This window comes from Harmonia axyridis, chromosome 3, assembly GCF_914767665.1.
Source record: "Harmonia axyridis chromosome 3, icHarAxyr1.1, whole genome shotgun sequence".
NCBI lineage: Eukaryota > Metazoa > Arthropoda > Insecta > Coleoptera > Coccinellidae > Harmonia > Harmonia axyridis.
Window position 1 is genome coordinate 37867221 of NC_059503.1, and position 27927 is coordinate 37895147.

Here is a 27927-nt window from a genome sequence, read left to right on the forward strand (position 1 = left end):
ATTCTATCACAATCATTGGTCAAAGATAGGCCAAGTCACTTGCTATGCGAATGTGAAGCTATTCACCGGAAAAGAACACCTTGGCTCTTGGTATTTAAAGCCGGAACAAGTGATGGATGTAGCCCCCCGAAAAGGTGATCATTGAGACATTGCCAGACTGGTAAACATCGTGGGGATGCACAATAGATCTTTAGGTCAAGGTGCATGCTGATGATCTTCCGCCCCTCCTCTAATCTAAAGTGCACGCAAAATCTTAACTTGATCAGGTATATGATTACGGAAATAATGGGTATTTTTTTTTCAATATTTTTCTTGAGTATTTCAGAATTTTTTTTTTTTGATATCAGTTTAAGTGAATTTCTATCAAAGACCAAATCCATTAAGTAATTATAAAAATGATGCTGTCTGCCAGTCAGAACGTTTATCATACTGAAGTGTTCACACTACATTAATTCTCTTAGTTCAGGAATCCATTTCATGAAGTTTATTTTTTGCAAACCAAATTAAAATCCTTCAATAGTAAAAAGAATATTCGTTGAGTAAAATCGATTCCTCATATTAATAGAATAACATCACTAAGGGTGGAAGTAATCATACTCTGGTCCACAGATTCTTTATTCATGTTTAACATGATTGTCAAAGAGTTGTGAAACATAAAAAATTGTTTGAACAAGAGTAAGGTCACTTACTTTTAATGATTTATTGCCAACTTTTCCTTACCAGAAACTTATTTCATAAATATTTTTTTCTGATCAACCTCTATATTGAAATTTGTTGATAATCTCAAAAAAGTAGTGGGAATTGATCAAAGCAGAAACTTTCCGGAGAAAATTTAAACTTTCAGATGATATATAAATAAACATGTAGATCTTATCATATAAACAATATATTCATATTTTTGAACAATACATATTTCATCTTTCATATAGGAAATGAAGCATCTTCCCATGGAAAAAATGGATCAATAATTTAAACTTAATATAATTTGATTAGAATCCATACTGTTAAGATGTTTTGTGAATAAATCTACAAGATATTTTTATTTCTAATTGCACATTACTGTTACTGAATAATAAAATATTAAATTTGTTTGCTTAACCAATTTTATCTTTATTCAGCTTAAATGAAAGAAATTCTTCAAAAAAAGATTTCATAAGAAAACAATGATTGAAATGATGGAATTTTGTAGAATGAACAAACTACTATCTGAGAATATACAAAATTATTGTTATACATTTCATTCGAGCTTTTCTGAAAATAATTTGTCACAGAACATTTCGAAAACACTACTGGATAGGTTGGAATTCTTTGCTAGGTGTTGATATACCTAATGGTTCTTCATAACCCGAGCTAGATTTTTTTTTCTTGCCTTCTTTTTCTTTCTTTTTTTCCCTTTTCTCTTTCTTATGTTTTTTAGTTTTTTTCTCTTCTCTTTCTTTTATGCCTTTCACATCATGTTCTGAATCTTTAAGTTCTATTTGTTCTTCTGATTTGTGATTGTATTCATTGTCAATGGAAAGAAGCATACCCTCATTCTGCACTCCTTCTGCTTTAACCTTCCTATTTTTCTCAGATTTCTTTGTCTTTTTCTCTCTTTCTTTATCAGTCTGTAAAAAATTATTTTTAACAATGAATAATGTTAGTTAATAGGATAATTTACCTTCTTTTTTGTTTTCTTCTTATCTACCTCCTTTTTATGTTTTTGATCTTCATTATAATCATTCATTGAAGGTCTGCAATAATTTTTAGTAATGGACAATCATATTCAATTACACTCAATACTTACATATCTAATTCAATATTCAAAGCTTTATGTGGATCATCTTTATTATCATGACTTGAATCTGAATCAGATAAAGTGGCCCCTTCTGGAAGTTCAAGTTCCCTTTTAACAGCAGGAGCTTCTTCATTTTCGTCTGAAGAACTGAGGAAAAATTGGTTACTATAATAGTTATTTATTTGTATAAAATTATTATACTCCATTCATTTTAGAAATAGGTTTGACAACACAATAAACTTTACAAATTGCTTGAATTCATCATTTGTGACTTCATACCCATTCCATAGTCATAACATTGCTAAAATAAATATAACTATACCTTTCTGATTTATGTTTCTTCTTCTTGCTTTTTTTCTTATGTTTTTTTTCATCTTTAGTCTTGAGATATTTGTCAGACCTTTTATGTCCTGCTACTTTAAGTGGAATGTTCAAGTTTAGACTAGCTATAGGTATATTTTCAATTTTTTCATTATCTTCATCTATAGAATTGGTGCCCTTTAGATAATGAGGATTATGGAGTTGTTCATGTTTTCTGGCTTCCTTATTCTGTGGAAGAAATTGTATTTATAAAATAATTGTTAGGAGTTATGCCAAGCTTTTCATTATAATAATCCCTGAAAATAAAAGATCACCTTTTTAATTTCTTCTTCTGTTGGCTCCTTGTGTTTTCTTCCTTCTGACTCATTCTCACTGTCTGTCTTAACGAAAACTTTTACGCCATATCCTGGGTCACTATCTGAATCCGACTCTTCTACTGGTTCATTGATCCAACTATCCAAATCCAAACTAAAAAAAAAGGATCAAATTACAAAGCCCAAAAAATTTGAATTAAATTTACCCTTCAGGTATGGGCACCTTTTTCTGTGCTCTAGGAGCAACTGGATTCAGTTCTCCTTGGAAAAATTGAAGAAGCTCCTGAGCTAACAAATTCGTGATATCTTGGTCCTTTTCAAGTGGATCTATAGAGTCTGAATCTATTATTTTTGTATTGGCAGTTGTTTTTTCTATGGGTTAATTATACATGGTCAGTGTTGTCTAATAGAATCCTGATTATAATTATATAAATGATCAGGAATAATACTCACTTAATTGAATTTCCTCTTTCACAATTTCTAGTATACTTAAACAGGTACTGGATCTTTCTTGAACCTCTAATTCGGCAGACTTCAGGCTTTCTTGTAATTTGACTGAGATTGTTTCACATAAAACCAAAATATCATCATACCTCTCTTCAAGTTCATATTTCTCCATGATATGAGCAAACAGTTTAAGTATATTGTGAATGAAGACTGATTCAATGTGTTGAGGTAGGGATTTGTAGTTCAACATCATTTGAAGAACTGCTTCAGGTTCTTTCAAGTGGCTATAAAATATATTATTAGCCAAATGAATCAGATAATTTCACATAAGTAAGTTTTTTTTTCTCCATACATTAAAGGCATTGTAATTATGATGTCAATCAATATAAATTGAACTTACACACTAAATTCTCCACAAAGATACGCAGCAGCATACAGGACTTCCTGCATTACCATAAATTGATTGTGAGAGGTATAAAAAGATAGTAGGTCAGCCATTTCTGACACAGCAAATGACCTTATTGCTTCTACTCTTACAGTTACGTCCATCAATTGTGAAGCTATGACATGACCTAAAAAATTTAAAACCTTACAGCATTCTTGAATATTTTACTACATTAAACTAGAATAATTTGGATATTATAGAATATATTATGTTTTGCCCGACTCTTACTTTGCTTAGATCCAAACTCCATTTGTGCAAGTTCCACCAAAACAGTGACATACCATTCAAAATTTGTAATAAACTGATAACTATTTTGTGAACAGATAAGTATTATTTTACTCAATAATTCATCCCGGTATATGGTACCTTCAGCTTTCTCCATATGAGCCATGAGCTTCTTCACTATTTCCATGAGATTTTTTTTTGAAACCTGGGAAAATATTGAAAATAGAAAACGAGATATCTGTTAATTAATATAGTTGATTGTATATTTTTCTCAACATCTTGGAATGTAACTAAAGTATTATCAACATACCATTCCATAAAGTAGATCTAAAGCTCTCAACCTTATTGATTCGTCTTTATCTTCCAAACATTGCAAAACAAGATCTTTGTGTGCCTGTACACTTTTTGGATGAGTTTTCAAAATTTTTGACATTGCTAGAAGACCCAAGTATTTCACTGAAATGAAGAATAATTATTAAAGTAAATCCTAAATCTTAGATAATATCTACATGCATAAAATATAGTGTGCATTTGCTAATTCAAATAAATTTGGTAATAAATAAATAGGGGTATGTTTGAAAAAACTGCCTGGACACATGGATTGGTATTTTTAGTTGCCCATTCAACAAAAACTTTCCATAAAGATTTTATACAGAGTCCCACAGGGTAATTTAATGGGTTTCATAGTTACAGCAGACATCCCACAAACCAACAATTCATTGATAATAATCAGATGTGACAACCATAAAAATATGGTAAACTAAAATCTCACTTGGACTTGTTACAGTCCAAGTGGTTAGTAAAGAGGAGGATCAAAGTCAACAATAGCAAGTTTACACACATGACTTTCACTTAAACCATCTTTCTATCTCTTTGAAATCAGATGTTAAGTATATTTGACTCCACGTGGACGAGAAATTAACAGGAAATATCCAGATTTTTCAGATAGAGCTCTGGGGATGCAACAAGCCATCAAACACGAAAATCCTCTACACATTTCAATTCAAGACCTTGCTAACATAACACATCAAGTATGTGAGATTGTGACATCAATCATGAAAACTCACACATCAACAAACTTTTCAATTCCACATGGCCAGAATCAAAATCTCATACAATGCTTGATTATTATTACCAAATTAACATACTACTGTAAATTTCCAATAAATGAATAAATTAATTTAAAAAAATTGTTCATATGATTTTTAATTAATGCAATTTTGCATTACTTACAGTTTTGGTCAGAATCTTCGATCAATATCCTCAACTTTTGTACACATAACTGGATGCTAGCCGCATGATTTGGCATCCCTGATGAAATACTTATCAAAACAGCTATGACTGTATTGATGCATTCATACAATAAACTCATAGCAGATGTACTGGAAAAATATAATCATAAATAAGGAATTTTAACTTACCTAACATATCTTATAAGTAATTAAATAGATATAAAACATTCTTAAGTGTTTAATTGTGGATCTCATAGAAAATTTTAATTTCCTACTTCTTCCCTATAATATTCAGGAAATTTTTTTTAAACCTCAGCTAAAGTAAGCTTTCAGGTTTTTTCAAATTAATGTTTTATTTTTCCTAAAGTTCAAAGAGATCAATAATATGAAAACCTAGTTCTTGGAATGAGAAGTTAATCATCTCACAGTATATAAACTACATGGATAGGATAGAAACAAGATTTTCAGGGGGCTATTGCACCAAACTACTTTGTAATTTGTCAAATTTGCAGAGTGAAAAATAATGCTGTTGCATAACAATATATATATGGGACCTGTTGCACCAAACTAATTTGCAAATGTTCCCAGACTTTTAATTTTGCATTTTTTATTTCTGAATAATTTCTGTGCTATATTCACTTTAAAAGTGCAAAATGTAGTTGCAAAGTACTTGATGCCAGCACCCCAAAGTCAATCATAAATAATTCAATGGTAATCTCTCATGAATTGAAGAATATGAATATTGAAATAATTCCCAAAAACACACCTACCTGTGTATCAAATTAGTTAGAGGTTCAATTAATTTTTTTCCTAGCCTAGGTTCTAGAGGAGTAAGAGCACCAAACTAAAAAGAAAAAGAAAATGAAAGCATTTTGTACAGGTACAAAAAACAAAATTTTTCTCAGTATGCCGAAATTTCTATCAAAACAATTCTACATCTCCTGTCAGGATGAAAATACACACTTAAAGTTATTTTGTGTTTTATTTAGGCAATATACAAGAGGTAGCACCATTGCTTGAATTCAAAATATTACTAAAGTAATAAGCACTTGGAGTTCTACTAGCATCATCAAATACCTTGCAATAGTATTTATTAGTATCGAGGTCAATTTACGACCAACCATAGGTTCAATCATGGTGAAACATGCAAACTAGGAAAAACAATTAGTTAATATTGCATACATAATTTTTTATATGCATTCATTCATTTATCTTTCATAAGGTTTTTAGATTGTCACCATCTACACATTAAATAAATGATTCACAATCTTCTTTCTCTGTTAATATTAGTATATAGACACAATTCAACACCCATATCTTTCCTAGGACACAATCTTATAGCATATTCGACTGGCTGCACCAGTGCAAATGAATTCGAAATTTTTTCGAGCTGATGACATAATTAGCTCAAATTAATTCGCACTGGTGCAGCCAATCGAATACGCAATAAGACCTCCATGGTACAAAGTCAGCCCTCCAAGCAACTCGGCTACAGAGGAGGGCATCAGATAGATATAAGTCAATATTTTTCTATGTTTATGTATAAAATATTATTTCTCTTGTCAAAATATTTTCAAGGTTTTCAAATGTATTTGGTTTCACTTCATTAACTACTAAAAATGATAATCATAAAAACTAAATGAATATGTTACAGATCCACTTTTCTAGTTAAGGATGTTGAGACAAGGGTGAATTTATTTCTTAACCTACTTCATAATTAAAATGTAATAGAACTCAATATTTATACACTTACAAAAACAAATTGCAGTTAGATGGTTGAAAAAGTGCTAAAACTTTATTTCACCTAAAATATGTTATCAAAACTCCATATAATATACAGGATTGCATATTATATTATTCTCAGGATTAAGAAATTAATTGGATTCTTTTGTTTAGGTCTTCATTCAAGACAAATGACTTATAGAAAAATTAGTTTAACATTGAAGAAAATACCAATCAGTGAATACTTCATCAAAATATATAATTTGGGCATGAAACTTTGCTTTGAAGTAACAACTTCCAAAAGCATGGAGAAAACAATATGCAGAAAAACCCCTATTCCCTCGAAATATTTTGATGTGCCATCTAGAATATCCATGCTTTTTCGTCTTATATCGAAGACTAATATATCGAAAAGGTGCCTAATGACGTTAACTGACCAAACTCATTTGAAAGGTTGGTACAAATATGGACTTCTCAACAAAAGGTTTAATGTATACATTTTTATATTTTCTTAGACTAAACACAGGCCACAGGCAGTTTTGTGTTATCAATTTTCCAAATTCAGATGTAGGGTGTTTTATAATTAACTTATGGACTTCCCAGTACATTTTTATGATATTTGGTAAACTCATGATCCTACATTTCCATCCAAGCGACTTTCCTATTAGTCTGGTTGAATATCCAGGTCCAGTTTAACAAGAAAAACTGATTTTTTTTTTTTGCAAATCGTTTACATATTACGTATTACATATACAATGATTCCCCTGGTGTCATCTACGCGACTATGTTTGTCCAGTTTATGATGAAACACCATGTGTAGTTAATTTCACTTTTTTGTGCTATTTTCAAATATTCAAGAAGATTTTAAAATTAAAAAATACAAGGTATTTTTTTTTGAGGACCCAAAAATATGTTCAATTTTTGTTAATCCAAATCTTGATTTTCCAACTGACTGATAGGCAGGTCGCTTGGGAAGATGAAGGAGATCGTGTGAACCAAATATGGAAAAATATACCATGTGGTATGTTATCATCCTACAAAGAAATGAGTAACCAATATCACCCTATATCAATCATGAAATGTGTAAGACCCAACAAATATGATCATTCAAATACCTTGGTGCTCTTTATTCACAGTTGACGTTTTTTCGTTTCCCAATGGGACACCTTGTAGACAAGGTAACTGGTGACATAAGGGACAACGGTTCAGAGAAGATGAACAGTCTCAAATTGAATGGTTCTAGAGAGAGGGCGATTTCCGAAAAAATTCCTTGTCTGATAAAAAAGCATTTTTTCTTGTCTTTGAAATTCTTCTCAAAATTTGTTATCACATACCAAGTGGTATTTTTTATTAACATTTTTTACAGACCTGAATATTTTTTCAAAGCTGACGTAAGATCAGCATCCTAATATTCATATTAAAATCAGCAAAATATTTTCCAAATTATTGAAAATATATTAGATCTTAATATCAACTTTTTTTGAGATCATACTCTATTGAACTAGAGCCGGGATCCCACCAATTTATTATCGATTGATACGTTAACAATATGTATTCCTCCCTACCCTTCACCATAGCTACTATGGCGATTGTTAATGTATCAATAGATAATAAATTAGAGGGACTTCACCACAGAAACGGACTATTAAGCTATTAATCCTCATTCAGTTTGAGGTTATCTCCTAATCTATGAACCCTTGCCCTATACGTCATCCGGGGCCCTATATAAACAGGGTATTTCCAAATTAGACATGAACCTTGGAGGACGTGTCAGTATGGCTCATTTGATGTCGGTTGAGCCATATTTAGTGATGACCAAAAATCAACAGTTTACGAGATATTTGAGTTATTGTGATTTTTAGAAGATTTCTTATCTCACTTCGTTTTTCTCAATTTTATCTGCGTTAACCAAATTGAGAAGGTTGGACCTAACACCTTTAGAATAGACGAAGCAGTGAGAAGATTAAGAGTAAATCTCAGGCAGAAATTAAGAACTGAAGAAATAAGAAAGAGGGCACGTGCTTGAATTAGGAATGGTGGAGGTCATTTCTATCATAATTTATGAATACATTTTCTACTAAAATTTTGAATTTGATTGTAATAAAAAAATATTTGATTCATTAAGTTCCTTTATTTGCCTCTTTCCCATTTCAAATCAAAATCTGCTGAAACAAAACTAGTGCCTACATTCTAACGAAAACTTTTTAAGGAAATGAAGAAGGAAATTGGCAAGTTTTTAAAATAATTTTGTCATACATTAATTGTGGAACTCGAAAGTGACACGCAAATTTATATTAGAAATTTACTATTCTTTTCTTCATATAGGTACCAACATCTAATATATTATAGTTTTGCTTTTTATATTTATATTATGAAATTTTTTCATTAGGGAAGGATATGACAAGAAGTCATATCCTTCTCTAATGAAAAAATTTCAAAATTTAAACCAAACGTCAACGTAGAAAAAAATTGACGAAATATGAAGGTGAGGAATTTTTAAAAGAACACAAGAACTCAAATATCTTGAAAACTGTTGATGTTCGGTCATCAATAAATATGGCTCAATTGACAGCAAATGAGTGATACTAACACCTTCAAGGTTCACGTCTAATTTGGAAACACCTAGTACATATGTATATATATATATATATTTTTTTTTTCATTCCTATTCCTAATCAAAACATTTAAAAGCAAATGACTTACCAATTTGATTATTTTTATAAGCATCCAATTATTTGTACTAGTTGTCATTAGTTTGAAGAATACAGGAGCTAAGCTCAGATAGTTCTTTGGGTTTTTTCTAGCTAACTCACATACAACATTTACTGCTGCTGATTGAACACCTTCAATAAAAAATTGTAGATTTTACATAAAGGATTATTTGCCAACTATCTTTCAATCATAGTACAGGAGAAACCCCATTATCCAAATCCCTGTTATACAGATTCTCGATTATCCAGAAGACCCAGAGTGAGAGTATGTAAATATTTAGGAAGATTCTAGTTAATTCATTAATTTATTTTTTCAAAATTGATTTATTCAGATATTTATATCATATTTTTTACTTATATATGAGATAATCTCTCCTCTTTGATTATCCGGATTTCCGATTATCCGAATGCCTAACAACAACAACAACAATTAGTCCGGATAATGGGGTTTCTACTGTAATAAATTGAAAAATTAAATAATAGATTGAATGTAAAATTATTATTTACCTGGATCAGGGTCTTCCAACTTCTCTTTAAGTCTAGGAAAAGCAGGCCTTAAGGCTTCTGGATATTTGAGGAATACCTTATACATCATTAAGACAGCTTTCTTTCTAATATAAGGCTTAGTCGAACTTAACTATAAGTAACAATAATAATATAATTCACAAAGCTTCCAATATTGTCAATAACTTACAAGAGTCAAAATATCATTAGATAGATCTCTTGCCAAATCTGCACTGACATAACAACTTAGAGAAGTTAAGGCAAGACCAGCCTCATATTGGTTCTGCGAGTTAAGTTCTTTGCGAATCATATTGGTCGTTAACATCAATAACTAAAATATAAAATTTACAATTCGCAAAAATAAATATCATTGATTTTCCTACCTCAGAATCACAATGGAATGATTGACTTGCAGCTAGATATCCTATTCTTTTGAGTGTGAATTTACTAGAACTCATCACTTCAATTATGTTGAAACCTGCCCATGAAATATCATATCCTAACATTTGAAGCTGAAAAATGATTTAACATATGTTTTTTTTAAATATCAACTCATAGACATACATAAAAACTGAGAATGTGGAAATCAAAATCTATTTAAATATAGCGACAAAAAAGTTAGTGAAATAGAGGCTCCATTAAGACATTTAATATAATTATTTGGCATTCAATAAGTACATATTTGATTCAAATATTTTGTTTTCCCAATTCTTCTGTTTCATTTGTGAGTTAACTGAGGAAAATCTTACGTATGTTAATTTTGCTATAGCATTGCTCTTAACAGATAAATTATCTTGTCTAAGTTCTTGTTTGATATCCTCCATGCATTGGGATATATATTTGGCCTACAATACAAAATATTTATAAGAAAAATTCAAAAGGACATAACACAGAAAATACCTCATTTTCCTTGTTATTTCTTATTCCCCTAACTAAATCCGTCAGGCTCTTATCGAACATGCGTTCCAAGTTGGTTTTTACTTTTTTCAGCGCCATAATTATGCTGAAAATGTATCAAAGAGGACTGTAAATTCCACTTGTAGGTAAAAATACTTTCTAACTACACTTCCTTGTTTTCTAAAGAGAAACGACAGGATTTGTTAAAGAACTAAGCGGTTATTGAAAGTCATTCAGTATCACAGCAATATGTTTTGTTTTTTCTATAAGAATCATAATTTCTATTTTTGTATAGGCAAAAATAACGACCACTTTTGAATTGCCATAGCAGCCACGTTCACTTATCTTCAAGTAAGGAAAAATTTAAGGTGATCATGTCAAACAGAACGTCATAACAATGTATCAATATCATAGAACGAACATCGTGAATAACGTGATTCTTTTTGTTATCGTGTCCGATAGTATCACCACAGATTACTAGTCTTTGGTATCACTTAAAAAAAAACGGGAACTAACAGTTATTGCAACATATCGAAATAAGCTCTGACCGTATTAAAGGATCCTGTAAATTGTAATAGAGGATCCCCACTCGATTTCAAAAGTGTAGCCTTTTATTTTGTGACAAGCACAAGCGCTGCTGCAATGTTGATATAGCGGCAATTCAAAAGTTTCGTAATGTTTCAACTGTTTTAAGGGCGTAGAAAGATTCCTCGGATCATTTTAAGAAATAAAGTCCTATAACATGGGTCCACAAACAATTTTTTTTCGAGATACAGATGTTAAAGTTTGAATTTTTTCCCTTCACAAGATATTTAACTTGAATTAGGCCTAGATATTCCAATTTATAGTTTCCATCATGTGATATGCAAATTTTGAATGCAAATCTACAGGGTGATTTTTTTTTTGAAAGAGTGGCAGCTTCTTTCAACCAGAGCTATTTTTGGTGAACCACTGGTATAAACTGGTACTGGTATACCTACTTTTTTTAAAAACATATTTATTAATAGACAAGTTGGAACAAATTATTCTCATTTAAAGCATTCACTATTTTATTTTAACATTCTTTTCCTATTACGGGAAAAACGATTGACATTTTATCTCTGTTGACCGGTCACAAAATATTACTTTCTACTCATGAAAAAAGTGAGTAGAGGTACTTCATATATTTATTCTATATGAAGTATTGTAAAGGTATAATACACATTTATTCTAAGAATATTTTATTATGCAAAAGTTACACTTCTTATATATCAAAAATTCAAAAGTACAATTATTAAATGTATTGCATGAATGACATTTGCCGTGAACTATTTGGTATAACAGTTAAATTTTCTTGTTTTGAAATTAGGTTTCTTTTTGCTATGGACACAACTCCTTTCGATGTTATTGGTTGCAAATCGGGTGTTATTTCAGAACTACCACATGTTCTAAAATACTTTATTATAGCTATTCCTGTCCTGTGTACCACCGATTCATCAACAGTTGATAACTTCCAACCGCCATATGTTTCTTTAATGTTTCCTCCAGATTCAATAGTGTAGCAGACTATCTTTGAAATGTACCTGTAGGTATATGAGTTAGCATTTTCCAGTTGAAGAGAATTAGCTACTGTTACAGGCACCTTATAAAACTGACTTTTTCCCACAACCCGATTGTCCTGATTGATACATTATACCAACATATTTCACTTCTTTCTAATGATGCAATTAACCTATAAATAAATTTATCAAATGAATTGCAGTGAGGTTGTACATTCAATGGGGTTTCATTGCACCGCGACAATATACAATATAGCAATATTGTGCCCCCCATCAGAGTAGCTCTCGCCATTAGTCGTCGTAGCCTACAGCTCGCCTCCAGCTGGGATGGCTTCAAGAAGGTTACTTCCTAACTTCCTTCCACAAGTTTCTCGTCCAAATCATTTTTTGCGTTGGCTAGCGTCTAGCGATTCGGATCACCTAGTGATGCGAAGTTTCTCCTCCCCACAAAGTCTACATTCTTCGTTTTCTGCTAGACTAATTCATCTGCAAGGAATCGAGTGAGGAGATGTAGCATATTATTACTAAGATCCAGAACCCAGATACTTCTCTGATCTTGCAATATAAGTTTCGAAGAAACTTTTTGGAATGACCCATCCCAGGGTGATCCGCCAGATTGTTTCTCTTTCGGCTTTCTCCTTCTCCTGAAACTCTTTCTAGTATAGGTCCATTACCGTATACCACAGAAAGGTTCAGAGAGGTGTAGGTACGTTTTATGTATTCAAAATAATATTTTATTATTATGGCTCAGAAATTTGAGAGTCTGGTTCTCGGAAACAACAATTGGACTGTTTCGTGCAGCAGTGAATAAGGTCACAATAGCCAGAATGGTCTCCAATATCCGATAACGGATTGGCACTATCAAGAAGAAGATTATTTTTACGACACTGATTATCAAGAATAGAAAAAAATATTTGTTTGTTAGGTTTTTCGAAAACTATTGGCAGATATTTTTACAGAAAATCAGCAAATTATGTCAAAATGAAGGATCCTTAAAAAAATAATCAACTTCAGATGAAATGTCATAAATCTGACCGTCGAAAACTTCAAAAAATGTGGGAAATGCCCGTTTATTCATTATTTTTCCGATTTTGCGTTTGTTTAAACTTTTTAAATGTCTGAATTGTTAATTGTCATTTACGCCTTTCTGAGCGTTTTATTTATAGTGATGGCGTCGACAGCCATTTTCACCATAGAGCATATTCTGGAAGAAAGATCAGCATATAGAGAGACAGAACCGAAAAAGTAAATATTAGCTCTGAAGCCTAAATGACCTACTTATAGATAATCGTTTCAGAAAATCAACCGTGCAGGCATCAGAAAAACCAAAACAGAAAGTTAAACATTTAAAACTGGCAACATCAAAACCGCCTTCGAAAGAAGTTGAGTCGGTCCAAGAAGAAACCGGAAGTTTGGAAGAGGTAAATTTCAAATGCGATCTGCATTTTCCGGTTATCTGAGTGAATAAAATGCAATAAAGTTGAGGCAATAGTTAATTACTGCCCATTATCCAGAAAATATATCAAATTATTCAAAGAAAAGTGTCTCGGAGGATAAATGAAATACACATTTTTTATCCTCGAGTAACCCAGGACTTCTGGATGACTTGATGTATCCTGATCACTTCACTAGAGAAGCATTAAGCTAGGCAAGTAGTCATATGTTTTACTTTCAAAACAGAATATTACCTGTACCTTCGTGATCAAAATTTTTCAATAAGTATTATGGAAATTTTTATTAAATTTCAAGCTAATAACCTAGTTACCATTGGTAATTACTAATTGCCAACAATAACCAACTACTGCATTCAAGCGCTTTTGATCATTGTTGGTTAATATCATATGACGTCATGAAATAACCCTTCAACGTAACCGATTTGGACCGCATATGACCAAAGGTAACCACTCTCGAGAGCGGGTTGAATTTTTGGTCATTAACGAGTAAGTTTGAATTTAATCTAAATAAGACTTGATGAAGTCCAGACTCAATTATCTACTAATTTACAAGCCAACAGAATTCACTGTTGATGGCAAACTTTTTAAAATGAAAGACTCCAAACAAAATGTACTGAAAACGTCCAGCTGGGACCTGACGTACGTCCAGACTCCAGATTAAACACACCCAACGTCTTCAGGGCTTCAGGTACCAAAACTGGAGCTGGACGTACCAGGAATGTACATACATATGTTCGAGATCTGGACAAACTCTGCAGTTACGATTAAGTTCTAGTTGAACGTTTTCAGTACTAACTCTAAAAACTTCAAAATAACCTTACCGAACTCTTCTTCATTATGAAATACTACTTATAAGTTTTTTATGTTTTAATTGTTGTTTTGATATTGATGATGGATTATATGTTAGATAGTTATTTGGGATGTTTCTATCATCTATACGATCAATTTGTATCGACGTTTCGGCAAGCATTCGCCTACCGTCTTCAGGGTAGTGTGATCCTGAGTAGGAGTGTTTGGTTTTGAGAAGAACCTGTTGCCAATCTAGGTCGTCTCGATTTGTACCAAGTACTCACCATAATGTTTTAAATATCGTATTGAGGGTATCGGGGTTTGAACCCAGATTAGCTCGGTTGCAATCTGTTCACTCTCACCACTGGTGTACGGAAGATACGCATTATACACAAAAACTTGATGGATCCACCAACAATTTGGAGCGCAGATGTTCACGGACATGACTGGTATAAGTGTAAGGGTGAGATTTTCCTCACTCTCGTTGTCAGTATTAACTTCGTTGGTCAGGCTGAGGGCTGTTCTCGCATGGTGTGTCCACGCAGTGCTTGCATACTGCGGAACACAACAGACCATCCTTTTACAGCTACAGCCAGCAAGATCTTCTCTCCAACTTCAGCAATATGAGCTAGAGCTGCCTCCCGATCCATGAAAATCTGCAATATTGCGTAGAGGCCGGGGTTTTTCTGAGACTTCTGTATCACCTTCTGTTTCCCAATACCAAAGGGTGCTGAGGGGGTGTCGCACCCATTTATAACATGCAGGAAAATTATGTCCTGGGATGATTGGGAAGAATATAGGACGGTTATGGTGTTACCCTTTCCTAGAAGATCAATATCTTTCCCCGTAATGACTATACTGTCGAACTCCTCGGAAACTGAAACATCTGTCTGTACGATCAGAACATCAGCGTCTTCTATTGTCTGCTTGACTTGGATGCCTTTGTTTTCCATTTCACCCTTCGGTATCATTATACAATCAGGGCCGTCGCTAGCCAAACTGCCGCCCTAACAGAAGCAAAGTCTGCAGAATGCTAAAAATTCTTATTTGAATGATGAAATATATGAATTGAATTCAGGTTTCAGAGTCTTCTGTTGAGTTTAAACTTCATAAAATGCTCGAATAAAATTCGAATAGATGTAGTAGAGATTCTCAATGCAAAGATGTTCAAGATTGGTGAATTTTATAAAAAAACCATTTGTGAAATTCGTTGAAATATTCAAATTATTCAATTCATTATTCCAGGAACAGAGATTTCTTGGAAAAAGTTGATAATGCCCCCCGTCCATTATTTGCCGCCCTTCTAGAGACTGATGAATGTATGTGTTTTTTTAGCGTCGATAACTTGTTAACAGCATTATGAGGGGATTACGCAACAGCTGGTTATTTATGAGTATAATGTATAATGCGACACCTTTGATGGTTTTTGATGTTAATTAAAATTGTCGGTATTCCTTCCTGTTGTTGCTGAACGAATTGAATATCATTCGGTAATTTCCATTTCTACACATGTGATTTTTGTTGATCAAGCTTGAAATGCCGCCCTTGAATTTTGGCGCTCTAGGCGACAGCCTACCCTGCCTCCCCCCTAGCGCCGGCCCTGTATACAATTCATCTTGTTTGTGTTGTTGGAGATCAATTTTGTCTGTATAATGGTGCTGACTGAGGTTGTCTTGGGAAATACAAACTCAGTAGAGAGGTTCAGCAAGGAACGCCGATACACGGAAAAAAATCGTAATCTACATTCAAGTATAAGGATAATCTTGAACAAATATTCTAAATCTAAGTTGTTTTAATATTGCGTTGAAACTATTTTACTTGAAACAAAAATATCATTCTTTCATTTCAAGAACACACATATACTTGTTTGCCAAGATTACAATATATTTAACTGAAGATTTCGTGTTCTCGATTCAACAAGATCACTAGTATAAAAGCAAGAATAGCTATCAAGATCCATTGAAAATCATTTTGTTTCTTCTAGAGAAAATGTAATACATGAGTCAAAATTAATAGAAGTCGATCGAAGTCTAGTTTTGATATTGACTTGAAAGAAAACCATTCTTATAACTAGAATATTAATCCTCAATTGTAGTAAAAATTGTTTTGATGGAAGAGTTGCACTGATTATATTAAGAATAGCTATCTTGGTTGAAATCTAAAATATCTTCCGCGAATTCAACTACTGCTCTTCTGAAGCATACACTATTCTTAATCCAAATACTAATATACGCAAGCCAAATACAGATACGCTCTACTACGGCTGGCCGTTTGTTCCGGCGCAGATTGTGGTTGGTCGGAGCGAATGATAGGGCATGCGCATGATGCTAGTCTAGATAGTTGGAACTAGTGGAAAGTGGAAAGTTTATTGGCAGACATTTTCGAAGAACAGTCGAAGAGAGCAGGAACAGTTTTTTATAGTTTCATAATATTTTCAGTGATTTATTATTATGGAGAAAATTCTAGACCAATGGGAATTGGCCGATTTGATTCCAATATTCAAGGGTGAGTACCTATATTTACAGATATTCTGAGAAATTGTTTTATGCACTTCGTTGGTGTGAATGAAAAAATTAACAGATTGATTGTTGGCCAGGTATCATTAGATTTTATACTGAAATTCACGCTTTGGGTTTTCAGAGCATGGAATAACACCTGATAATATAACAAAACTAACAGAAAGCCTTATTAAGGAATTGATCCCTAATATAGGAAAAAGGATGAAATTCACTGAGAAGTGGATTGAGATAGTATCTTTCCCACAATAGTTCATGCAATAGGTGATACAAATTTAGTACCTGTTCTAATTTTAGGAAACAAAGATATATTTTTTTAATTTTTGTTATACGTTTTTTTTATGATAATATATTATATATTTTTGACGAATGTTATATGTTTATGTTGAGAAAATAAAATGTGTTCAATTTTTTCCTTTGTAAATTCTGTTATCACCCAAAATTCCATTTTCAGGTACCTCATAAGAAAAATATGGAATGTTGATTGATCCTTCGGAGAAAATAATTATTGTTGTTATTCCTCCATCAGCTATCCGTTTTTTAACGATGTGATATTAGACCTTCCATATTTAATCATTAAAAAAAAAACTCGATCTTCTCTCCAAAATAATCTGTTACCTAACAGAGGATGTCATTTATTTCAAAAACCAATATTGAGGGATTATACGATATATGCCCAATATGATTTGTCGAGATAAATAATATCGTGATACCTAATATCATATGTTATCACTGCCTGAAAGGTACAAGTTTCTCTATATTTGAAGAGATAATAGATGATTTCCAAAATAAATTCAACTTCATTTCACGTAACTCAAGTATAATACAATTCGAAACTCGGTGGTTTACAATTCTTCGGGTATATTAATCGCTAGAGGTAACATTACCTCCGAGATTTATGTACGATTACTGTAGAGTTGTACCAAGAATCTTATATTCCTTACAATTCGTACAACTCTACAGTAATCGTACACAATGAAGTACCCTAAATCTCGGACGTAATGTTACCTCTACCGATTAATATACCCAAAGAATTGTAAACCACCGAGTTTTATTTATTCTTATTTGGAAACTAAGAAAGTTTTGCCAGAAGATTGTTCTATGTTCGATCCAAGTAGTGTTATTCTTATTCGAAGTTTTTGGTAGGTTTACTCGAAGAAAGTTCTATACTCATTTCAAGAAGCCTTATTCTTATTTGGAAACTAAGGAAGTTTCGTCAGAAGATTGTTCTATGTTCGATCCAAGTGGGCTTATTCTTGGTTAAAGTAATCCTTCATCTTGATATAAAAGTTATTATACTATTCTCAAGCTTACTTTTCCTCATATGAATTGTAGTGAACATTTACGTTTAAGAATAACGTGCATCTTGCATTGAGTCAAGTTATGCTTGCGGATATATGAGTCTAATATTGCTTCCAGTCAAGACTACTAGTCTTGGATATAGCATATATTTTTTTCAGTGTAACGTTCTACTATCTTGGTACTTTGGTAGCTTATTCCACACTTCCAAAATGCTTGTTGATGTAGTCCACGTAGTTTTGGCAAACTACCAGGAATATTACTTCGCTTGATTGCACCATGCCATTTTGAGAAAATTCCTCTAATTTTGATCAGCTGATTGATATTAGGTTCAGGAAAAAGTTAATGAATACAAAATTGTAGCAAATTTAATTCTCTACAACTTTAGAAATGAACGTTTTGGTCAAAACCTGCTCAGTAGTTGAGGTTCTTCGGCCCTCCTCAAGTTAGCACATGTTCCTCGTGTTGACTAACTTACAAAGTCATCCCGCATCATCCCTGAAAAACCTTTAGAAGTTTCATTAAGTTCAGATTTTTTTCAGATAGACCCCACTTTTTTTGCTCTGTCTATTGGACTATTTAGTCGATACCGAAAAAAATGTATAAAAGACGAAGTACTTTGTTGGGTCCGTAGTGTTATGAAAATATTTCTGCAGGAGATAAATGGTCCTTTGTAGCTAATAGTTTCGGCATTTTCGACGGGGCATCTATTATTTATGGATTCGTCTAGCCTATCGTGTAGCTGTAGACGGTATAAATAGTGTTGGTATATTATTATTAATATTGAGTAATAAATCAACAAAAGCCTACGAAGAGATTCCATTCTCTAATCTGTTCGTAGGCTTCTGTTCGTTTATTATTGAAGAAATGAGATGAATGTAACATATAAAGAAAGTATTTCAGCTTCATACTTACTAATATTTTGATCTTGATTGAAGATTTTGAAAGATATCGATGCAAAACTGGATAAACACAAAGACTTGGAGAGATGCCTAAGCAGGTTGAAAAAATTGCAGACCAAGTATTCCGACGATCCTCAGATATTGTGGAGAATAGGAAAGGCTCATCAAAAAATTGCCGAGAAGGAAAAAGATGTTGGAATGAAGATGAAACACGTCGAACAAGGTCAAATAATATACATTATATAATTTTTGAAGGATCTTCATGAAGTTTCTAGAATGTTGCTGAAATGGATTGTATTTATTTGCATGTTTTCTTCTAATTCTTCAATAGACTCAGGGTTCCTTTCAATATATTCCAAAGGAAAAAATCTATTGTAAATAAATCCAGACTTTGAGATGATCAGTTAACAGAACTGATAACAATATTTGACCAAAATTTTCTGTATTATACAGGGTTAGAACTATTTAGAGGGACACCACAGGGATATCGAAAACCGAAATCGAAATACAGGGTGGCTTAAATTACAAAAAATTGCGTTATTAAGGGATTAGTGTGTTGGTGTTAACAGATCCAAAATATCTTCAATGGTACCCGGGATACCTCCAAAAAAGTGAAAATCGAGATTTTCTTTTTTTCTGTATAACTCATTTGTTTCTGGGGATAACTTCACGAAATTCGGTTTGTAGCCAATATCCAATATAGAGATTCTAATGGTGTCTTAAGATTTTTTCTGTTTTCCATTATTTCAGAGACGCGATAGTCCCAAAAAACTCAACTTTTTTTTTTTAGCTAACCTCTATTTCTAACGGCCCCTCTAAATAGTTCTGACTCTGTTTTTTAAATTCATTGGAAACTTGACACGTTTGCTTTGTCTTACAAAAACCATGATTGTTGAAAAAAACACAGCATGCAATAATACAGATCAAAATACATATTATAATGTTGGTTTTGACATTAGACACCTAATCTCCAATGGAGATTTAAAAATAATGCAATTGAATTCCAAGTAATTTATATCATAAAATGGAAAAGTTCAGAGCCATTTTATGGAGATAAAAATGAACTGGGCTCACATTTAAGTGGTGTAATATTTTAAAACAATAAAACCCCAATAATTATATATAATAATAATCTCGATTCTAATCTATCTAGATAATTCTCGAAGGGGTCTACTGGTATAACTTTGAGGTAAGATAAAGTTCTTGCCAACTGATACTTCTTTCTTCAGGAATCGAGTCTTGCCGGACATCCCTTGATATGCAACATAATCAAGCAGATGCACATAAGTGGATGGCCATCTTGATAGGCTATAAGGGCCAGTACCAGTCAGTTAAAGAGAAGATACACTGTGGGAAGTTGTTTAAGAAACATTTAGACATAGCTATATCACTTAATCCATCCGATCCAGTTCTCCAACATATGGCTGGGAGATTTTGCTTGGAAATAGCTTCGCTCTCTTGGTATGTACCTACTTCTTAGATGCAGTTTTTCATCAGAAATATTGAAATGAAAACAGTCCTAATGTTACACAATGATTCATTACTGATTATTTCGTGCCTTTTCAGAGAATATCTCGAATCATATAAAATTCGAGATTTGCCAGCAGGAGCTTTTTGAGCTCTTACTCATTCATGCTCCGTTGGGGAGCACAGAATTGAATATAGGTTTGACGTTTATGAGGCTCATATTTATGACCATCAGAAAAGTCACTGGGTCATATAATGCGAAACCAAAAAAGGTACGGACTGCTATAGGAAATTCTGCAGGGAAAAATTCTAGGTACACGCGTGTCGGGCCATTGGGAATTTCATGGCTGAAAAACCTGGTTTTCTAGTATAGTACATCCAAAGTCACTTGGAGGAACTAGAATATTTCTATTATACAAGTTTCCAGAAATTCTTTTTGGGCCAGTGAATTTATTGCTTAACAATACTTTCAAATAAACCCCGGTATTTAGCGGATCGCGGTATCCACTTCAAAGGAACATCTGGCCAAGCGTTTTTATGGACTAGTTCAAGTGACTTTGGATATACTATACTACCAAGTAATGCAAATATAATCAACTACGGTGTTCCTTAGGGTACATTTTTGGGACTTTTGTTCTTCAATATATATATTAATGAAATGCTAACGTTAAAATTTAATTCGGATACCAAGGTTGTGGCCTATGCCGATGATACCTCATTTATATTCGTGAAAAAAAAAGTTCAGGAGGGGTTGGCAGTTATTTGTAAGGAAATGGAAAATATTTTGTTAACTTTGAACATTCAGAAAACGAAATTTATCACTTTTACGTTGACGGAGTCTACTTATCCAAATATAAAAACCATTAAAATACATAAGAAAAAAAACTGTGACCATAATTGTGATTGTCGGAATTTTATCGAAAAAACCGATAAGATAAAATACTTGGGCGTGTACATAGACCGATTGCTACGATGTGATGAGCATATTTGTTATGATTTTGCAGATAGGATCAATGATTCGAGAAATTTTATATCAAGCTTGAAACCTTTATTCTGCATCTCCTCGAAAACTCGGTTGGATTTGTTATCATTGAAATATTATGTTTCTTCCGATAATTTTTCATGGGAATATTGGGTGATTTTTTATGTATTTTTTAAAACATTTTTCTGGATCTGGTTATGTGATTATTATGAAATTTTGCGTGAGACTTCTATTTTGTTCCGTTCGACAAAACACAAACTATCATCATGACGATAGAGCGATATGTTCCGGGACGACAATTCTAAAAAAGCAGCTTTAAAAATGAAAGAAATATGGTCACACTTTGATTCAAACACTGCAATTCCTGGCTGAATTGCAAGATGCCTAATCAGATAAGTACGTAGCCTCTAGCCTATGAGCTTGGAATTAAGTTAAGTTAATGATTCCCAAGCCCATAACTGATTTTCTCGTCCTACAATGTGAAGTAAACGATGCTAATAAGTATAGATATATAAGGAATATAAGAGATAAGTAAGAATATTTACGAATTTATAAACTATCATGATATATATATTTACTTTAGGTATGAAATGACGTCACACCTAGTCAGATAATGGTACCAACCAAGAACTCTTTACGGCTTGAAGCGTTCATTAATCTGAGGATACTTTCTCTCCCTATTGTTGCCATTAATTTATGATGTTACCATTGTTGCGGATGCATAATTTTGTGTGGAACTGAAATTTGACATTTTCATTTTCCAAAATTCATTTGGTTTGGTATCTAGAATAATATTCAATACCATGCATATTTCAGTTTTTCGAGATAGACACAACATTCGAAGATAATTGCCATACCTCTAAAACAACTCATCAATAAATTAAACCATATTTTAATTTTATGGTTTTATATAATCCATTTTTTTGAGGAATTAATTACTTCAATTTCATTTAAGTCCTCGAAACTCATGAGAATATATTTTGTGCTATAAAGTTTTTCTGTTTTTTTTGTTTTTATTCGAAAAAAATTCTGCAAATTTCACATGAAATTTTAACTGATCAACAAAAACTGCCCAAAAATAAGAAATGATTACGCTATACTTCAGGATGTGGAAAGAACAATAACAAAGCTTGAATAGAAGACAGAATACAGAAATATGCAGGGTGTCTGTTGTGTAATGTTACAAATCAAGAAAGCTTTTAAAACATTCAATTTCAAAGATAAGATTTAGATCTAATTTTCAGAAAGGATTGAATGAATCAAGTTTTTTGAAATTTGAACTTGAGAAGTGACTATGAGCAATAATAGCATTCTATACAATGATAATAGTTTCCAAAATTAGGTCGTTTTTTAAATATGCAAAATTTCAGTTAAACATCAATTGAAAACTGTTGGTAGTTTCAGTTCATTCTGTCAAAATGCAACAGATTATAGAAATCCAAACCTCAAAAATTATTAAAACATGGATAGTGAACAAAAAATATAAGATAACATTCATTTCGTACCACGAAGAAAATGATTTTTTCTTTCTTGATTATCAGAGGTTTATTATTGTATATAAATGAACCAAAAATTACAAAGAGATATTAAGTGCTGATGGATTTGAACTCGTTATTCCGAAACTTTTGAGGCTAGAATTTTTTGATTTTAGGATTTTAAACATCTTGAGATATTAGAGTCAATGCAGTATAGCATCTTCTTGATGCCAATAGCTTGCGAGAAAAACACAGTGTAGTGTATGGAGATGGTCGATGGACAGATATTGTCATTTGATTGTTGGATTTTACATAGTCCAAAAAGATAGTTAAGATTTCTAGGAAAAAAGTTGAATTTTATGTTCCTCGAACGATAAAAATGTTTATTAATAATAATAAACCAATACGTAAACGTAATACTTAATAAAATAAACATACCTAGGATCTATTTGAGAGCGTATTCGTGCAAGTAGGGGGGTTGTTTCCTTACTCATCGACATTGAGAAGCTTTTTCTATTGTTTGATATGTTCATCTTGACTATACTTTGATGCCAAAAAGTCCTCCGATAATATTAATTGTTCACGAAATACAAATTCACTCAATTCACCACTTTTTCACGATTTCTCAATCACAAAATTCTTCACGTGTTTATCGAGAAAAAATATTAAAGTCTGTCTGCTTCCATTTTACCTGAACGGACATTTTCAAACCAAAAGACCGAAGTATGAGCCATTGCTTTTGTTATTATTTTGAATTGTTCGGCTACAGTACCTGTATTTACCGTAAAGGTCCAAATGAAAATGGGATTCGAATTTATTTTAAAGTTGTTTTGGTAGAATAATGATTTTTATTAGGATTTGAACTAATTTGTATGTCTTCTTAACTGATTTCTTTTATTATAGGATATAATTATATTTATACGGTGATAAGTAACTCCGAGTCTAAATTAAACGGTACAAAGATGTTACACAGATAAAATTTCAAATTATTTTTAAATTTTTCGTTTCCATTTGAATATGTACCTACCCTGGTTATTCTAGTTCGAGGTTTTCGAAAAAATATTGTATCGAATGATTTAATTCAAAAAAAATGTTTATAGTGGAAATTATTTAGTCAAAGAAAATATCCTATCGTTTTTAAAACGAATAAGCAATTTGGATGTTTTTTACTGATTATTGCAATCCTCAAAAGTATGAAATGGTTTATTAAATTTAATGAGATGATTCATATCCAGCATTTAAAATTAAAAAAATATAATTTCTCGGAATCTTGGCTTCCTACAATCATGAAATCGGGAACATGTATACCCATTGGTGTAATGAAATTGAATACAATATTTCTTATTGCAAAGTCCTGTATTCAAAATTATAAATTACCAATGTATTTTGCAAAATATAATATACTGATCGATTAAACCTCATAAAAGTCATTATTTAAGTTGGAGCAAGTGCGGTCCCAGAGGGGGGTCAAGGGGGTCATGACCCCCTCCCAAAATGGAACCACATAATACTGAATATGCGTTTCAAGCAAACAATTCGGTTTTCATGTTATACCTATATACGCCTGGCAACGAGCGATGCCGAGAAATCTGGAAACATTTAAAATATTGCTAGCCTTCCATAGAATTTGCCCAAAATGACCTCGAGATCAACAAAACTTTAATTTAAGGGAAGAAATAATATAATATGGCTATGTTCAAGCGTGTCGTAATCTAGTCACAAATATATCTGTTGAGCGTCGGTATGTTCAAAGGTGCCGCATTCAGATCATAAATATTAGCGTAGAGCTTCGACATGTGTTATTACGCCTATTTTAACGAGTTTTTTGCGCTTAACCAAACTTGTCGGTATTTCTTCGACAAACGGTACCATCTATTTTTGAATGAAGTGCGGCGGCTTCTTTTTCTTTCATACAATTTTATAAGGATCGGTTTTTCAGATCTTCAGGAGTTATCTCTTTATAGTCTTTATATGTACCTATATGAATATCAATGGTTCCAATAAAAATGAGAAAATATACAGGGTGTTTATGATTAGGTGCGAAAAAATTAGGGGGAGATTCGTTTTCAAATAATAGGGTGGGTCTTTCAAATAAACTTTTTTTGGGCTCTCTCCCGCTTAGTGGGAAAAGTAGTTTTTAATTTGTGAAAAGTTAATAAATATTTTTTTTGTTACATTCATTTTATATTTGTACCAGTTCTCAATAAAAATATCGTTTTGACATCATTTTTCCCTTGAAAACCAAAAAATTCACAAAAATAAAGTTGAGCTGACAGTTCATGCGAGCGAGAAGGCATTCGAAAAAATTGTTGGTGGTGTTTCTCTATGATTCCAAGGGGTAGAAAAAGCCACGCTCCAAACTTGTTTCGCGATAACTTTTTTTTTTCATATTTTACAATGAGTAAATTGATTTTGGATAGACTAATCCATTCTTAACAAATAAGATCTCTTGTAATTTTTTCACAGTTTTCGAAAAAAAAAACATCAACAAATAATACGTCTGAGTTGTGGAGGTTGGAATTATTTTCGACCTCAAATTTATCCAATAGGTGGATGTCAAAACGATATTTTTATCGAGAAATGGTACAAATATAAAATGAATGAAACAAAAAAAAACAACAATTATAAACTTTTCACAAATTGAAAAATACTTTTCGGCAGCCATTTTTAAGGGGCTACCTAAGGAGATGGAGGCACAAAAAAAATTTCATATGAAAAACCCACCATATTTTTTGACAAGTAATTTCTCTCCCTGAATTTTTTCGCAACTATATCATATACACCCTGTATAATATTGTTTATTATTTTAAAAATTCAACGAAAGTATATGACTCAAATTATGAATAGAAAAATACTATAAGAAAATATAATGGGTGAAAAAAAATCTTCGAAAATGGGGGGCGCTGTCTAACATATTGCCACAGGCGCAATTGTACCTAGATACGGCTCTGGTGACCCCCCAAAATTTAAGTCTAGGACCGCTCTTGAGTTGGAGTATACGATAAAATAGAATATATTAAACCAAAGTTTAAAAATATTTGCATCTTTTCGAGCGTTTGTTTCCAGAACATTTCGTCATAACATTAATTATTGAAGTAGAACTTCAATACCCAATGGTCATGAAGACAGTATTCTGTGTTGCAGACGTTTATTCGTTCAAAAACACGATAATTTTTTTAACAGGAGAAACTAGAAACTTAAAATGTTCAGGGTTGGTTCAGGAAAGCAGAAAACGTCAAAATAGAAAATCTGACGCATTCTATCGTCTGATTTTTTATTTTGACGTTTTCTGCTTCGAAGGTTTTTGGTCTTCTTTCACGCGGACGGTCGTCAACATCGAAATCACCGTCTTTGAAACGACAGAACCACAGCCGTCTTGAGTTGAAGACGGCTGTGACAGAACAAATCACAGCACGTTGTTTCACTTAGAGCAGCATGTCCGTAAACTTTTTGGAGTTCTCGATGCGCTTCAGTCTGCGTTTTCTTCGAATGAAAGAAGAAAATCAACAATTCTCGCAAATGACGGTTATTCGGCACAAAATCATTCATATTCACACAACCAAAAGTTATTATGATGAGAAAGTTGTTATGATGGCAAAACATAATCACTAATATGTTGAAACAGTTTGTTTATCATCAGCCTAAGCTTGGTTCATCTATTGATAAAGAGCAGGAACCTAGTTGCCCACCTAATATTTATGATGATTTTTGATAGTGCAATCTTCTGTTAATAAGATGATTTCAGGATAGAAAGAAAAATCGCCAATTCCGTCTTCTCGGATCCTTTAAATTGTTCCATAGAGATAGCAATGAACCATTTCGTACAAGCTGAGAAGTTAATGGGAAAAGAAGAATGGAAAGAGAACAAACTTTTCATTGCTAAATGCCATATTCAGGAAGAGGAATATAAGAAAGCTTTGGAGTGGTTGGATAAGGCAAAAAAAGCTAAAGATGATTCGGCGGTAATAAGTTACATTTTTTCACAATTCATCCTCTAATTTCTTGTTATTATAGGGCGAAAGTGTAAAAAGAGAAATAGAACAGCTATTGAAAAAATATTCAAAATACAGATGATCAATACCGAAACTTTAATTTTCATCATGGATGATTTATTATTTCTTCCCATTAATTATCTTATGGAAAATATGTAGCTGCTGATGTTGCTATGTTGGAACCAGGGATTTATCGTTCCGAATTCCTATAAGAAAATTTTCAACAATTCAATCCGAAACTATTAGGCCAATGATTTTTCTTAATATACATTATGTTTTGATGGAAATCATCAACTGACTCCTTCTTTTTGTTGAAATAATGCCTTGAATTGCGTTTTTTTGGTTTAGGAATACCAGGCCCGGTCTAGCCAGGTCGGCGACCGCCGAGGGGCCTCCGGCTTAAGGGGGCTTCCAGCCAAACAAATAAAAGTTTTTGAAAAAATATGTTTTTCTTTATTGTCAAGATTGTTTCATTTTAATGTTTTACAATGACGGTATCTTACTACAAATAAATTTCAGAATAAATAATAACAACAAACAAACAATACTTGGACAAAGATGAGATAATTAATGTTGTGGCCAGGAATAGTGGAGAACTTGCAAAAAAACTGATAAGATAAGATAGTAATTGAGATCGTTAATTACGAAACTAACATTGTGTTTAGAATTTATGTTGTATTCATATTGGTAACTAAAGTACTCATTTTGGCCAGCTATAATTACGATTTATTTTATACTTTTATTTGATTATTGTATTAGGCCCTATTTTAATTTTAAGAGTCAATATAGGATGTTACATTGAAGTTCTGTTTATAATTTAAATACATTGTTTTTTTTTTGCCTTGTGTTTTTCATTGTCATGTTCGTAGTTGGTCTCTCATTAGACTTTCGTTCTATTTTAGTAATAACCACTCTCAA

At 32.4% G+C, this 27927-nt stretch overlaps 2 protein-coding genes across 2 annotated transcripts; one reads left to right on the forward strand and one right to left on the reverse strand.

Moving 5' to 3' along the window:
• Positions 1-870: 870 nt before the first annotated feature.
• LOC123674514 (AP-3 complex subunit delta) lies at positions 871-11002 on the reverse strand. Its single transcript, XM_045609401.1, has 18 exons — positions 10599-11002; positions 10448-10543; positions 10082-10210; positions 9889-10029; positions 9702-9831; positions 9187-9326; positions 5532-5605; positions 4763-4911; positions 3840-3985; positions 3533-3734; positions 3260-3431; positions 2866-3143; positions 2619-2784; positions 2413-2566; positions 2100-2326; positions 1787-1924; positions 1661-1733; positions 871-1607 (listed from the first exon to the last, which is right to left on the reverse strand). Exons 1-18 carry the CDS (start codon positions 10692-10694, stop codon positions 1287-1289), a joined length of 2832 nt encoding a protein of 943 aa, XP_045465357.1. The 5' UTR covers positions 10695-11002; the 3' UTR covers positions 871-1286.
• Positions 6295-27909, forward strand: LOC123674520 (regulator of microtubule dynamics protein 1-like). The gene is made up of 8 exons (XM_045609412.1): positions 6295-6449; positions 6658-6936; positions 13300-13378; positions 13431-13554; positions 19130-19316; positions 20323-20554; positions 26763-26979; positions 27032-27909. The coding sequence occupies exons 2-8, from the start codon at positions 6675-6677 to the stop codon at positions 27089-27091; spliced, it is 1161 nt and encodes a 386-aa protein (XP_045465368.1). The 5' UTR covers positions 6295-6449; positions 6658-6674; the 3' UTR covers positions 27092-27909.
• The last annotated feature ends 18 nt before the right edge of the window (positions 27910-27927 follow it).